This window comes from Bolinopsis microptera, chromosome 1, assembly GCF_026151205.1.
Source record: "Bolinopsis microptera isolate Bmic1 chromosome 1, MBARI_Bmic_1.0, whole genome shotgun sequence".
Classification (NCBI taxonomy): domain Eukaryota; kingdom Metazoa; phylum Ctenophora; class Tentaculata; order Lobata; family Bolinopsidae; genus Bolinopsis; species Bolinopsis microptera.
In genome coordinates this window covers 9601062-9617259 of record NC_087072.1, presented here as the reverse complement: position 1 = coordinate 9617259, position 16198 = coordinate 9601062, and the positions used below count along the sequence as shown (strand labels likewise).

General features: G+C 39.6%; 2 protein-coding genes across 2 annotated transcripts in view; one reads left to right on the top strand and one right to left on the bottom strand.

The window, feature by feature from the left end:
• Positions 1–15460, bottom strand: part of LOC134813468 (ciliogenesis-associated TTC17-interacting protein-like) — a 98227-nt gene extending 82767 nt beyond the window's left edge. Inside the window, exons 1-3 of the mRNA XM_063821301.1 lie at positions 15432–15460; positions 13482–13522; positions 12903–12973 (exon numbers count right to left, since the gene is read on the bottom strand). Coding sequence (XP_063677371.1) covers positions 12903–12973; positions 13482–13522; positions 15432–15445 — 126 coding nt within the window. The 5' untranslated portion in view covers positions 15446–15460. The remainder of the gene's footprint in view (positions 1–12902; positions 12974–13481; positions 13523–15431) is intronic.
• LOC134823028 (extracellular calcium-sensing receptor-like) lies at positions 6619–12443 on the top strand. The gene is made up of 7 exons (XM_063834352.1): positions 6619–6715; positions 9594–9685; positions 9973–10091; positions 10330–10432; positions 10598–11178; positions 11297–11576; positions 11752–12443. Exons 1-7 carry the CDS (start codon positions 6619–6621, stop codon positions 12367–12369), a joined length of 1890 nt encoding a protein of 629 aa, XP_063690422.1. The 3' UTR covers positions 12370–12443.
• Positions 15461–16198: the final 738 nt, after the last annotated feature.

Here is a 16198-nt window from a genome sequence, read left to right as displayed (position 1 = left end):
ATAACCTTTCCGTGCCCAGTATAGCGCACTGCCTCTGTGTCTGGTATAAGTTTTAGTGGAGCGTGTAATATTATTCTCTGATTAAGTTCGCATATTTCCAGGTATTGTTTGAATAGTATTTGAGTCTGTGAACAACAAAGCTAGACGCTACTTCTTTGTCATTGTTCTTCAGTTACCATTTCCATATACTGTATACAATGTTTCCTTTGTATTGACTCTAGACCCTTTGTCAGGATGAGACGGCGAGTTTTTTATTTTACAAATATTCGAGATGCGAGGAATTCTTTTGAGAGCTTTTATTTTAGAAGATATTTCAGTTTTTTAATTAGAATCTACGTCATCTCCCTCACGGTAGTCAAGTCAATTATCTGCGCGGTTTTTCAAAGAACGTCTGCAGAAATGAACAGTAATCACATGAGATTGTAGCGGTGAACTGTTCGAAACTCTACCGGTAGTGACTTTATTATACGCTTTAATAGAGCACGGTTCACTGGATTACAGTCGTTAGCGTGCCTTACTTCTACTCACAGCTGTTGCCAAGGGCAATGTTTGCAGTGAGGAGGCTTTTATTTCGTTTTGTGTTTCTACGGTCCTTCGGTTTTAAAGTTCATTAAAATCTGTGATTTCATTACCAAGTTTTTCAAATATTGCCCAGCTTATTTCCTGACTTTTGAATCGAGCTGCACACTTATCTTATACCTGAGTTTCATTAAATTATAGATTGAATAACCGATCATTTTGGTATTTTACAGTTCCAGTTTTCGCTTTTAAGTTGTATTTGAATTTCGATGTACTCAACTTTAACTGATGATGTTTCGCATTTAACATAATATTTTGCTTGAAACGTTGGATAAAAGAATGCCGTACTTCTAAGTTTAGTCAAGGACGTGTGAAAGAAAACAAACAGTTCATATGCAAATGTGTGAAAAATCAAATCATTAAAATCTTCTGGAGTAGACCGAATCTCAATAAAATCTGAAAATACACTAATGATAAAACTAAAAAAAAAACAGCACAATAGGAAACGTTTAATTCCTAAGTGTTTCATCATAATGTTTTAAAACAAAGTATAGATTAACTCAAATTCACATGATCGCAGAGAGAGAGTTTACATATTACAGTCCTACTCACTACTTAAACTATAGCTAGTTTCGTGCACCAACATAAATCTTATCTGGATCTAAAACAAAAATAACCTGTTATCAGCCAATTTAAAGCTCAGTAAACAGTTCAGGAGTATTGTCCGAAATACAGTTCAAGAAAACATCGCTGGACAATGTCAAGAATTTGTGGGTTTTAGAGTCAGGTCCCTAGCACACATCGTAGTAGTCTCTTCATCCGAGTGAGATAGAGCTGGCACCACCAGGAGGTGAAGTTACCAGGATATTCCTCGTCTTCCTCTTAGGAGTGTCCACTACACGGTCCTCATACTTACCCACCACCACCTTCCCTGACCTTCCTGGCGGGTCTCGCAACATCCTGTCCGTACCCACCAAACAGATCTAGACTAACTCTGCCGCCAGGTGACCACACTCTGAGGGATTGGGAGGTGTTGTTCTCTTCACTGTTACCGCCGCCGGGGGGAGCTAGCACTTTGGTTAAGGACTCTGGCGAGTCTGATAGTATCCATGCGGACTAGTTGAGACTGGTTTCAGGAGTTGTTAACGGTAAAGTGAGATGGAAACAGATTGTTCAAATAGCGAGAACTGATGGGTCAGGGGTTGGTGAAATGTCTTTTATAGTCATCGTGAGTATCACAGATAGCAGGGTGATATTGATAAGATGTGATTCAACCATCTCGCATGTCAGACTGTCTTATCAGTAGTAACATCTGAAACCACTAACTCAGATGCTAAGAAACGAGAGTATCTTTAGAGATAAACCCACGTCTTTTGTACTGAACACAGTTTTAATGTCACCTCATCAAGATGAAGTCTCTCTAATTACACAAGACTTTCTAGATCTAGAGTAACAGCCAATTATACGGGACTATCTAGAGCCCTCCTCCTCCGCAAACTGCCGCCACTTCTCAACAATCCCACATACCTCATGAACCCCCTAAATCTACACAAATACACCACCGGGTTAACGGCCGCGTTAAACCCCACATTATACACAAACACAAACACAGTCAGATAGTTACTGAAGATGTCCACCAACCCCACGATAAACATGACACTGTAAACCACCACGGGGAGGTTCAGTACCAGATACACTGCCGTGATGATGACTATGGTAGTTGAGGTGAACCTCCTCTCCTCACCCCTCCCTCTATCTGCATACTCTGCTGAGAGTGAGGTTTTAGAGAGCACTGGACTGACAGCACACAACTCATCATGATGGGGAGGAAGGGGAGGAGGTTGAGGAGGATGAAGACGGAGGTGAAGATGAGGAGGTAGTGGTGAGGAGGTATGTCCCAGCCACAGAACACCAGAGATCTAGAGTAGGTGTAGCAATCATGGTGCCAGAAGGGAGGAGGCGATGAGGAGGAGGCGGGGGTGTAGAGTAAGAAGGGGTCCATGTGTAACGTTTCTGCCTGGAGAAAAGGGGAGAGAAGGGAGATTGTTGCGACTGAACACTGAAACTGCCACCAGGAACACACTGAGTCAGCAGATATAAAGAAAAGACCCCCCACAAGTGACATATTAACAGTGTAGGAGAGGAACATAGGGCCCGGTGTAGGAAGTGGGACAAACCCGCAGAACATCAGGAACACCGTACCAGTCAACTGTGACAATGCTGAGGTATAGGATGTTTGGAGTGTTCTCTTCCGAGAGGTGAAGTAGCCCAGAGCTAGGATGTTTCCTAGAGTTCCAAGAGTGAAGCACGTGATTAGAAGCACCCAATACCCACATCAACATCATTGCTGTACAGGGGGGCTGAGGTGGAACTGGTGGTGGGAAGTGTAGAACTCATTGAGGAGTCAGGCAGATGAAGATAGTTATACTGATATGGTATAACTTGATCTTTTTGTGGAGGTGACGAAAGTGATCGTCTTGAGAAATATTGAATGATTGTGTATTGTTTGAAGTGAAACAATACATAGCAGGAAATTGATATATGATCATAAGTAAGGCCAAGAATAAGTTTCATGTCAAGTACCCCAAACGTACTTTTTATTTAGCCAGATTACAGGTTTGTACCACATCGCGAAGAGTCCATTCATATTCGACTTGCGGTACAAGAGTATTATAATGTTAATATTGTGTATTGCATAGTGGACAGGGCGACAGCTTAAATATTCATCATACGTTATGTCGTCAATAAAATAATTATTATAATTATACCAATATTATGGTCATCAATTCCTTGGTTTGACATCATGACAAAGCTTAAATGTTACGAAACTATACTATAATTAATGAAAGGCTGTATACTGATTTACTAGTATTCCAGTGACGTCACCATTCACCAACTCAATACAATAGAGCAATGGCATTATCTGATATGACGTTAACGAATACCATAAAATGAATCAATTCATATAATTTATAAAATCTCTACCCAAGAGTTTAATTGTCAACAGACGTATTCCAGAAGATTATAATGTACAGAAGGGAACTACACGGGTCATAATAAAATAAAAAGAAACCTACAAGTCCCGGTTACCTGGTTCCCATAGTGCTGCACCCTGATATGACAATATGTGCGCGACCAGTTAACCATCATTGACAGTTTACCTAGTTTATATTGACTGGTTGAACTGATGTGCATCTCTCCAAATTCCCTCAACCGTTTTGATTTGTCATTTGTTTCATTTCCACAGACATTCGATTGGCGAGACTAAAGGCATATTTTTGGAAATTAACAAAAGTATTTAATTAATTATCTAACTTTTAAAACAATCTCGAAATAGTAAAAGAAACATCTTAAGAGACTGATAAGTGCCCAAAAAAACATAACAGTTCTCCTGAAAAAAATGGTTAATTATGAGGTACATAAAAAATTTTTTTGTTCTCCACAAAACTCTGTTAGAGCAGTACCCTTAGATCATAAAGATCATTAATATCACGTATGGTAAGTTTCTTTTATTCAATCATTTATAATAAACTATAAAAGATAACTTTGGTGTCCGACCAACACATCTTTCATGTAAAATAACGCATTAACAGCATATTGAAGAGCTCTCTGAGCTGGTGATGAGCAGTCACTGCGAAGGACAGTCAAGCATTTTCCCCAGCGAGCATATGTCACTCGTCTGACAACGGTGTTACACCACAGCGTTCATAGAGGCTTAATACTGATAATAATGGGATATAGTCATCTTCAATATTTGACGCAGTGTCTTCTATGACATCATCAAGTTTGGTCAAATAGTTCTGAGGGTAGCCCCGCTATTGCATATAGAGCATAACAGATGTAACGTTGCTTCATAAATCTTAAGCTTTGCCTTCAGATTAACTTAGATCCTTTGCACCAACTTTCTTGTATTTTTTCGAATGCAACATTTCCAAGGATTATACGATGCTGTATGTCTTCTACCTACATAGCTTAGAGCCTAGGGACACACACTTCCTCCAAGGTTCTCTATTTCTTAGAGGTTCCCTTTTCGTCCTTCTCACTACTTCCAGCCAGATAACACTTTAACAAACTTCGGTTTTAGATTCATTCACAAACAAATTCCATTCTGAAGAATTTTTCTTGCAAATTGGAAGGAGCTGGTGTAACGAATCCTCATCTCATCAGCAAAGTCCACATCATCAGCATATTCCCATTCTAAAGGAATGGAGCTTTCAGATATGGGGGATTTGGCGTAGATGTATAACAACAACTCTAAGTGGTAGAGGTGCTCCCACTAGGTACATGGTATACAGCGAGCAGACTAACATCACCTTGAAAGGCTCCTATGTGACTTCGAACCTCCAATGTCGTCTTTTGATTCTTAATTCTGAGCTTGGTGTTAGCGAGCAGTATCTAACTAGTCATATGTCATCTTCTGAGCATCCTGCATCTTCGAGTAGCCTGAGGATAGTTGACGACATGTCTATCCCCATTTTACTAAACTCCCAATGTTTCTCCTGACAACAGAAATAAGACCCTTTGTGTCCAACAAATATTCGAGCAGCTGTGTCCTGATTTATAGCATTCTGCCATGGCCCAGTGTAGTTCTGCTAATCAGTTTGTTGAATACCTTGAGTGTTATCATGAAAGGATTTGCCTAGTTCCATTGAAAGCACAAGGGACGCAGACTCTAACTGGTCCTTTTGTTTTTCCAGGCTTCTGTATGGGGTACGATTCCCTCAGTGAACGATTGGAACGAGCTCTTGTTTTTCAAAGGACTCATTGATAAGTGATGCAAACTTATGTAGAAAGAAAGGAGGTGCATACTTAAGGAATTCGTTGGGAGGTTGTCAGGGGGGGGGGGGGGACAACTGCTTTACCGTTTCTTTAGTTTCTTGGCTGCTGTCTCAACTTCAAGTGTAGTTATAGGCCGTATCAATGGCGTAGCACCTCCTACAAAAGTTATAGTGGGTTCTGGGTCTGTGTAATGTTTCCATGAACCATTTTCTTGACTATGTCTGCCTTATCTTCGTCATTGAGAGCAAGTTCTTACTGGTTTTCTGGTAGGGAATACAGAAATAGGAGGAGTGTCCCTTGGTCGTGAAAAGCTCTGGTTGCTTCGAACATTCTTCTGGTATCATCAGTGGATTTGATCGTCCTCAGCTAGAAGTTCCGCATGACGTTACAAGTGTAATAAGGCGCTTTGCAATGTCATTCTTGAGTCTGTTGAATTCCTTACCAGGATAGTTTTCTGTCACGCATTGTGTTGTCAGTTTAAATGTTGTAGTAATTGGGTCTCTTTCTGAATAGAGACGACTTGTGGGTCTGATGTTCTGAGACGTTTGGCTGTGTTTCTTTTCCGACCCACTGTTTCTGATGCAGCAATTTAAACCGCCTCGAAAAGTGTTAAAACTTGCAGGCCTGACTGGGCAGATGTATCAGTTTCAATCTTCTGAGCAGCATTTTGTTGAAAGGAAATTGAACAATCTTTGCTACAAACCAATGATTTTGGTGTTATAGCTGTTTGACTGTGTGTTGAAGTACTGTAAAGTTTTGTAACGTTTACGGAGTTCAAAGTTGCTTTTACAATTTTGGTGATCAGATTGAAGTTTTGCACCCGCGTAAGACCTAGCGTCAACAAGCAGAGGGGTACTTCAGATCTACATAAAACATAATCAATTTGAGAAAACCAGGTACAGACATTTTGGATCTACGTCTTAATCCCATCCTGTAAAAGTGTTGGTGTGGTCTGCTAAGCATGTGAAAATCAGTGTTGGCTGCATAAGAGTCCATTTAGTGATCATGAAGCTAGCAACCTTTCGCCATTTTCGTTACGCGACCAATACCAAACTATTGGGGTTTTTTTCATCCCATGTTAAGTTGAAGACCACTTTTCAAATCTGAATTTAAGTTCGTTTTCCCTAGCTAGCATAAAATCCACCCTGATTAAAAGTTTCATTCTGGCAGAATTCTGATAGCTTCCTGAGCTCACAGTACAACTCATCAGCACTGCGTGGGTTTTGTATAGATTTGACCATTAGTTGGACTGTAGCAATTAAATACGGGCTTTCAGTGATGGTTTCCCATGACCCTTTGATGGTAGAGAAAGGTCCATGTATGCTACTCTTCACTGATTTGATGGTACGAGACAACATTTTGATACAAATTACTGTTGATCATAAAAACCGAGTCCCGCCTGCCAAGACAACTTCTGGTTTAAACAAAAGAAGCCTGTTGGTTGCCGGTATAACAGTGTCCTGAGTGTTTAGACACCTTAGTTCTTGGAGGGCTATAACATCAAGTTGTATCTGTTGCAATCATTTGCAGCTAGATGCGCGAGTGTTCCTGACTAATGCCTCTAAACATTCCAGTGGCGAAGTGGAGAGATGCCAACGTGAAAAAACCGAACAAAACAAAGCTGAGAGAAGAACTTAGGCTCTTGGAAGCGTCAGACGTTCATGTCGTAATAGTACTCCCTGCGTGCCCGTCACAGCAACACACCATCCTAAAAAAAAGTATTTACATGTTAAATTAGTGGCACTCTGCACTTATGAACAATGGTTTTTGCTAATTACAGTCAGCAATTTTACTAAAAAACAAGCACCCAAACTTGACGAGGACGATCATGTTGGTCCTGTTGCTGCTGCCAGAAAATGAGGCATAAACCCACTGCCTGAATGGACATAATACCGTATCTTATTAGTGAAACGATTTACTGAGTATGTAGGTAAATATCTATCCCTTCTGTTTTTTAAAAAACTGAGGCTCGAACTTTCCACGCTTTGTTGCACACTGGTCATATCATACGACATCAGCTGCTTTGATCTTGGGTTTGTGTTGTTCATTTTCAGATAAACAAAGTTCTTTCTGCACGCAAAATGAATAACGTAGAGAATGGCCTCAAAGTGTCCTTGATTTCATTGAAATACAACTTGAGCTATTTACTAGGCATTTACACCAGTAGCTGTATTGTGGACCATTGAGTTAAAAATACCATTATAGCTAAATGATCCTTAAGGTAGAAACCTGTGTTTGCCTTGAAAAACATCCCGCAGCCAGACAAGCATATCCTACCACGCGTTACAAGAGTACACAAGACACGCTATACTGCCGTGTGATATATCATTATCATACATGTCATGTACATGTAGTGTATTATTGCTTGTAGTCTGTCTGGTTCTGTAGATATCGCCTTGCAATTAACTTCTCTTGCTATATTACCTGGACCGGAGCGCGTGAGTAATGAGTATAGGGGCACTTGTGTGACCTTATTTGGATGTTAAACGTTTCTTTTGAATACCGAATAGTAGTAGTAACTGAAATCGTTTTATATCCTTGCTTCACAGGCCTTTCTCATGATAACCAAATACTGTGCTACGATTACACGTGTAACATTAGGGAAATTTTTTATTATATCTTCTGTAATATTTGAACAAGGTTTCAAATCAAATTGAATTGACTATAAAAATGATGAGTTAGCTGTATGGCTTATGCTAATTACTTAATTAAGTCCAAAGTGTAGCACGTTGTTGGTAATTTATTTTCTTCTTCTTCTTATATAATGGTCACCCGTTTCTGGCCTAGCAATTTCTTGTAACTTCTGTAGAGGTCACATATGGCTCAATACCTCAGATTTAACTTTAACCGTGTGACTTATTAGTGTTTAAAGAGCTTTTGCTTTTATTCCAGAACTTTTTCTGAAAGATCACCTCTGACTACTGTGGTTACTAATTGGCATTTAAAATTATAAAATAGGTGTTAATTTTGTCGATTTATTGACGCGTTTGATAACTACTAAAACCAAGCTGCGGGATGGCTGATTCTCTATCTCTCACGAAATTGACGTTTGCTTTACATCATTATAGGGTAGCTTACCAGAATTCCCCCTTGATTCACTTCCAACACGTCTAAACGGAAGTAATAATTCCTATATTTTACCGGCAATTGTACTGGTCATGTCCACCACTAACTATCCCCCATACTAAAAATCTTATACATTTTTATTGTAGTTTATATCTTATTTTTTTTTTTTAAAACCCTTTATATCTTACACCTTTATATCTTATAACATCTCCAAAACTTGTAGTATCCTATAATTTCTTTATATCTTATAATCTTTCCCAAACTTGTAGTATCCTATAACTTCTTTATATCTTATAACATCTCCCAAACTTGTAGTATGCGATGTTTGTTCCTCTGGTCCATGCTACTTACTACAGTCCGGTCAGCGTGTAAACTAGACAGATGGGGTCTCCCTGTCCCAGAACAGGATCCCCGGAATGTGTTCACTGTTCCAGCTATAATTCCTCTCCATATCCACTCTGAGGACAACTTCTATTCTCCTGGAGTCCAACTAGCTGAGTAGTGTTTCTCAGTTATTTGCAGACAAGTGAACCATTTTAATTACAGTCCTCCATTGTCCTAACCACAATGACTGGTAATATTTCTCAGATCTAGCTATAACCTCAGATCATGATCCCCAACTCCTCTACAGGCAGTGTTGTACACAGTGTCGTACATTAACCACCATGTACTGAACACCACCTCCTTCTGCCTTAACACCACAATAGTGGATAACCACCTGCTAGAGAGACGTCCTGTCACACTGGGAATGAAACAAGTGGGGAAACTCAGAGTGTGGGAGGAGCTGCATACACCTGAGTACCTGCTTGCAACACCAAGTAAGTGTGGACACTACAAGGGTTTTCCTTCCAGTATTAGAGTTTTGTTTGTGTCAGGAGGAATACTGTGATTTAGTAGTTTCAATTTTTGTTAGCTGTTATATATTTTGGTCTTTTAATTTAACAGTCTAGACTGTAGTACTTAAATTCAATAACCTGGTTTATATAGTCTTCCTGCAGAATGTAAAAATAATTGATATCTAGACTCTAGTCTTAAGAAACCTGGGAAACCATTAGCCCTGAGAGACAGTTAATTATCATTTGAAATTGTCAGCAGTCTGATTAATTTTATTGTTGAAGTCTCCATAACATCGTATTACCATATATGGCAATAACCCAATGACTGGCACAATCCCAACAGTCTGCTGCAAAAAATTGCAACTGAGACTGACCAGCTCCATTTACTCTCAGATAAGTCGCCTGTAGTGGGGTTTCTAGGAGCAGCTAAGTCAGATAACACTATAGCTATCGCCAACCTGTGCAACGTTTTAAAGATTCCTCAGGTACTGATTTCTGAGTATGTGACTGTATTTATCTAGTCTTATATAACACAACCTTTATTAACGGGGTATAAATAAATTGGTAAATGTGCAATAATATGACCTCAGTTGAAGAACTTTAACAATTTTAGCTGTAAGTTAAAAGCTGTTGTTCCACGAATCTGTTCGGCTAACTTATTCCAGAGAAAATCACACATTTTAATTGAAAATATAATTTAACTTAGATTGGCCCAGAGCTGGATATTCCATTGTAGGACAATCCAAAATTACCGATAACTCATTCCTAACAGATATCGTACGCGTCCACTTCTCTGGATCTGGACGACTCAGAAGCCTACCCTTACTTCCTGAGAACAGTTCCATCTGACCAGCTACAAGCTGAAGCAATCGTGGAAATCATCAGACAAAGGTAACTGTTTTCTTAAATTCACTGAGTTAATTTTAGGGATGTGTCTTTTTTGAGATGTACAGAGGTGTTTCATTTTAGCCTTCGAAGACATGAATTCTGTTATTTGTTTATAAATGACTACAAAAAAAAAGATAAAAAAAAAAAGGGGGGGGGGGGAAACTCTTTAACTCACTATGACAGTTCGAATGAGTTCCATTTGGTATAATAGACTGATTCAAACTACGAGAGCCGGTATCAGCCACCTCACCCACGCCTCCATGATCACCACCAAACAAAAGGAGTTCTGTATCGCATTCCAATACAAGCTGCAGCAAGACTGGGCCGCAGACATAGCCGACAAGGTAATGGATTTTTAGTTTTAACAAACGAAATATGTTTATTATTTATAATTGGTTTTGTAGATTGCCCCTTATTTGGGGGGAAAAATTCCCCCCCTTCCTAGTTTACTATGATCTTCGTTGACATTATTAATGTAAAATATCCATTAAATTTCATAAAAACTTCAGGTTTTGGGGCAAATAAACGAAACGGAGCTATCAGTCATCGTGCTATTTTCCGATATAGAACGAACTAAAGAATTCTTCGGAGCATTAAAAGACCAGCTAGCTAAGCTAGAAGTTACCGAGCGAGACAGACTAAGAGAGAAAGTACTGAAAGTCACGTACATAGGATCAGACTCTTGGTCTTCCGATCAGGAAACCTTCACTTTGTATCACAGGGATGTGTTCAGGAGGTTCATAGGTGTGGGCGTCTACACAAAGGATATTAAAGGGTTCAAAGAACACTTACAGACCTTAAACTCAACTAATTATAACACTATGTACGATAATATGAAGGAGAATTTTTTTCTGAAGTGGTACGAAGAATACCGTGAAAGCACTGGTAAGGATTGGCAGGATACGATAGGAGACTCAAAACTAGACGATCATTCGTCCACTACAGCAGATGCAGTCCACGCGTTTGGTCAGGGACTGCTCGAGTACATCAATGCAAGCAAGATCAACAGCTCGTTTGACACTGTTACTTCTGATCTGTTTGATGTACTAAAAGAGTTGAGCTTTCACGATCTCACCGGAAATAAAGAGTCGTTAGTAGCAATAATCAGTATGTAGACGATATTAATATCGGGAATATGTAAACGGACAGTTTTATCCACGTTGGAAACTACACTGGCAAAAACACATGTACATCAAACACATATCCAGAACTACCCTCCATTTCTCACACCAGTCCGGGTGGTCAAGGCGCAAATCAACCTCACCCTGCTGTCACGAATGTGTGGACTGCGCTGCACACGAGCACAGCAACGGTACCACTACCATGTGCTACGATTGCGCGGACACGTACACCCATAACGAGGATCACACTGGTTGTGTAGCCGTCACACCCGACTTCATCTCCTTCACCTCCTCGTTTGCTGTTATCCTCTACATCCTGATTGCTGGGGGGCTGGTGGCCGTGGCGGGGATTGTGGTTATCTTTGTGGTGAAGTTCCAGACGCCCGTCGTTCAGGGACACGGAGTGTTCATCTACATTACCCTTCTGTCACCGTGTTGGGGGGGGGGGGGGGGGGGGGGGGGGGGGGGGGGGGACTCTTGCACGCCCTCTACTCTTCTCTTCGTGGGCGAGCCATCTCATCTAATCTGCAACCTCCGACTAGCGGTTCCTGTGTTGGGTGTCCTGTTTGTTTCTCTGTGTCTCCTGTCTCACTAAAACTGTTATCATCAAACTAAGGGCGTTGCAGATTACTAAATTCTATATCATCCAACTGTTGATTCTAGTGGTAGCGCTACTGACTCAGGTGTTTATTATGGGACTTGTCTTGTTCTTCAAACCAATGAAATACCAAAAGAAGGAGATCTTACGAGGAAAGGTGTTCGGGGAATGTCACTTTCAAGACGACACACCTCGCATGGACATCCTTTTGTACATTTCCTGTTTCGTCATCTTTGTGGGCTCACTCGTCCTATCATTCCTCGGCAGAAACATAAACGAGAACTACAATGAAGGAAAATTCTTAGCCTTCCAGGTGATAGCAATGCACATAGTGATCGTAGCGTTCATTCCCACAATAATGCTTCTAGAGGGACCTGTTCTGAGTGGCGCGTGGGCAGTAGCTATCGTTATTATGTGTTTCATAGTCCTGATCGTTCTCTTCACTCCAAAACTTTACATCGTTATCTACAGACCTTACAAAAATCAGTTTATTGAGGAATTAATGCCGGAGATTCCGAGAACAAACGGTGTAATCAGCGAGGAAAATTCTGTAGATTTGTGACAATCTTAAATTAGAGCTTAATATTATTGTGTTTGTTGATTGGGGCATGCATCACGATTCCGATAGAACATTTTCAAGGAGAAACATAATCATAAATATTTTATAACTTTATTAATTCTATTCATGGTAATCTATTGTATTTATGTTAACTTTTGAACTCTTCTTTTATACTTTTCATACTGTTTTCAACAAAATTCGTGTATTCAGTTGTTTGCCCAATTCCTTCAATCATCACAAAGTTCACAAGTGGAATTGTTTAACAGAGCCAAGACAATTGCTTCGTTATAAACGATGCAGGTATGGACTCAGTTCAAGCCTACGTAAGTGTGCTAGTAGTCAATAACTGCACACTGCACAGTGGTTATTGTTTGTCGTATGTGCCTGACAAATAAATGGCTCTAATATGTTTGTATGGCTACTGAATATGCATAACAATGAGCTCTAACCAAGTTACTGGACAATGAAATTAAACTAGACCGCCCGGCATAATGGATCCCACGGAGGTATTATAAATATCTACAAAGCTAACCTACCTTTCCAGTGTTCTCCGATAGTGTAACCAGCCTGTCCTTGAATAGTATCCTACTATCTATCCTGCAATCGTCTGAAATGGATCGTATTAAGAGGAAATGTAGCATGCGAGTGTAATATTATAAGAGTTAAACACGGTGATTGTAGCGAGCTATAACAGTCTATTGTAATTGTAACTATGGAGTGCGATAATGACGCAGGAAGTAATATGAGCGTTGTAACGCGAGTATTAAGGAGTCAAGTGTCCTAATTTAGGACTTAATACAGTTTTTGACCGGAAGACGGTAGCAATTGATTATTCTTGACCCGTAGCTATGGTAACTTGGTTTCGAATGAAGAAGACTACGCCTTTTGAGCCATAAATTGCCAGAAAAAGTCAAAAACGTATGTGCATCGCGCGTTGTACTTTACAAAATTATATTCGGCGCGTTACAACACACAACTAAACTGGACACGGCTGTCCCAAACGTGAAGTCAGGCCGTTGATCTCGGGTAAAGTGTGAACATTATTATATGGCGGTTTCTTCGTCTTAACTCATATGCGACAATTAACATCAATTCTACGACAATCCTTGACTTACCTAGCTTAGAGATGAAATTGTCAGCTTCAGTGATAAGTGACCTGAAAAGAAAGCTCTTATAAAAAAGAAATCGTGATATAATTCGATTTGTATCAACTTTAGTAACTTTATTAATGTAGCTTTACATAGTTTTGTGTATTGGATTTATGGTATGATATTATAAAGTACAAGTGTAACTCGGCCTTTGGCCGGGATTCCACTGTCGCAGTTAAAACGGTACACAGGTATGATCCAGCTCAGTCGAAACCAGCATTTAAATAAATTGAATTCGGAGTGCCTAAATACTTTCTTTTTTTCTTTTTTTCTATTTTTGGAAAGTGATCGTACTTATAATGCAATTATAAGGCGAATATAACAACTTGTCGAAACACTGGCTGATTAACGAGGTTCTCAGTATCAGATGACATGGCAACACCTGACTACTGACAAGGTTTCGGTCATGTTACTTCATGATAAGGTTTCTAATAACTAAAGGGCAGGTCACGTGATTAAAACACTAATCACGTGATCAAGAGGCTGATCACAAGATTCTGATCACGCGATTACCCAATCCTTGTTAGACAATTTTCCAACGTAGACTCCAGTCTAGTGTCTGAAAACCCGGCCTTGCCTAATCCAACCAGTTACAATGGTATATAATCCTCAAGGACCCATTACAAGTTATCTACATTTCCACATCTACTAGTTACATCTTCATTCAACAAATTCAACAAAATGTTTCGGTTTTCTTGAGAAAAAATCTGATAGCCAGCTCCTGGATTCCTTTCTTTGTGCCTACACACTGCGTAGACAAACTGGACAAGGAGGGTACGGAACTGTGTTTTATTATGCGAGAATAAGACAACTGTAGCACCTACCGCTGTCAAGATAGTTCACGACAGGAATACAGCCGGAAGTCGCTGGTGCCCCCGCAGACAAATGACATCCTGACGAGATCCTCCTCTGGAGAAAGCTGACCTCCCTCTATCGTGCAGCTGAGTGACCTGTTCCTGAACAAGACTTCTGGATGTCCGTGATGGAGAACGATCCTGATACCTGGCCTTGTTTAAAGTGCGATGAAATCGTGTCCTATAATTCAGCATTACACCGATTATTTATCAGACAAGTCCATTCAAGTGAGCAAATACCTTCACTCAGTCGGTGTGGATCATAGAGACATAAAGGACGAGAACATTCTATACAACCCTAGATCAGGACAACATCAACTCCATAGACTTTGGAATCACTTCAGCCATCACGACAATGTACATTGTACGCCACAATTCCCAGGTACTGAGGGGTATGTTCCTCAGAATACTACATCAGGGTGCGATCAGTACAACCTGCTGCAGTTTGTGAGTATCGGATGTCTGGCTTACACCCTCCTGAAAATGACCCTCCTTATCTGAAGAAGGATGCTATTGTTGGAGGAAGGTTGTTGAGTGGGACTTACAAGATTCCAAGCTAGAGACTTTGTTGACCAGTGTTTGAATTACAAGGTTAATCACAGGATTAACTTTTATTATCTCGCTAGACATACTTGGTTCAGAAACTAACGGATCGAATCAAAGAGTATTACTGTAATATTTCCGTTTTAAGGAAATAACGTTTTAGATTTACTGTTTCAGTTAATATATAAGCACCGTGTGCAGTGTATTATGATATGTACAACTATTTGTGTTTTTATGACAAATTTAATTTTGATTTACAGTAAATAAAAGAGTTGTCAATAAATTCTAAAAAGTCTTGAAATAAGAGATTGGGAAGTGCGACTAAATGTTTGAAATGTTTGAAAATGTCCGCCGTCCGGCTATAAACCAACATCTCAATATAAAAATCACGAGTTGATATGTTACTTTGATAAGTCTTCCCCTGATATAAGCGTTGATTAATTCTATTGATAAGCTACCCGTAAACAATTATCAGAGAATTAAGTTTAAACTTTATAATGAAATATTTATCAATACTTACTGGTCGACATCCATCTTGGCAGGGAACCTATAGACAAGTTTATAATAAGACTCTCGGATATTTGAGGTCATTTTAAAAGCAAACACAACGACTCTAGACAAAGATAAAACTGTGATAAATAAAATTGAGGGTAGAATGTTCTGAAATTATTCAAAGTTACGATATGTATTGGATTCCAAATATGGGGACACTTGGAACCACGTAAACGCGTTAAAGTGTATCAATGCACGATAATAAAATTAGTTAGGTCATACAAATTTGAGTAAAAATACCCGAGAGAATTCATTATTCAATATTAAAGAACACAGATCGTTTAGGGAAGTACAGAGTATTTAATTAAATGAAATTCAAAAGTCATCAAAATCATTAACCCATAAAAAATTCATGCAAAAACGTAGAGGTCATTTAACAAAAAAGGTGATTTCTTTATCTTACACCTGACAAATGACAAATCAAATTTTCATAATTCAAGTCAGACATTAAAATTCGATCCAAAAGCCGAGGTTAAAATTCGATATAAATCCCAATTAAATGTCTGATCTGAGCTTCAAAATCTTTAAAACGTCAGAGGTTGGCAGAACTATATTTCGCTCCTGCAAAAGATCTGTGAGATTGTCTAAACTAGTCGTCCCCTCACCCTTCCACAATCTGGCAGTCTCACACGGCAGTGTCAAAACTTCTAAATTACTGTTCAGCCTCGCAAAGTAACTCGGAGAGCAATACTCATAAAATATTCCACAAAACGCTGCCATGGGTTCCCCCCCCCC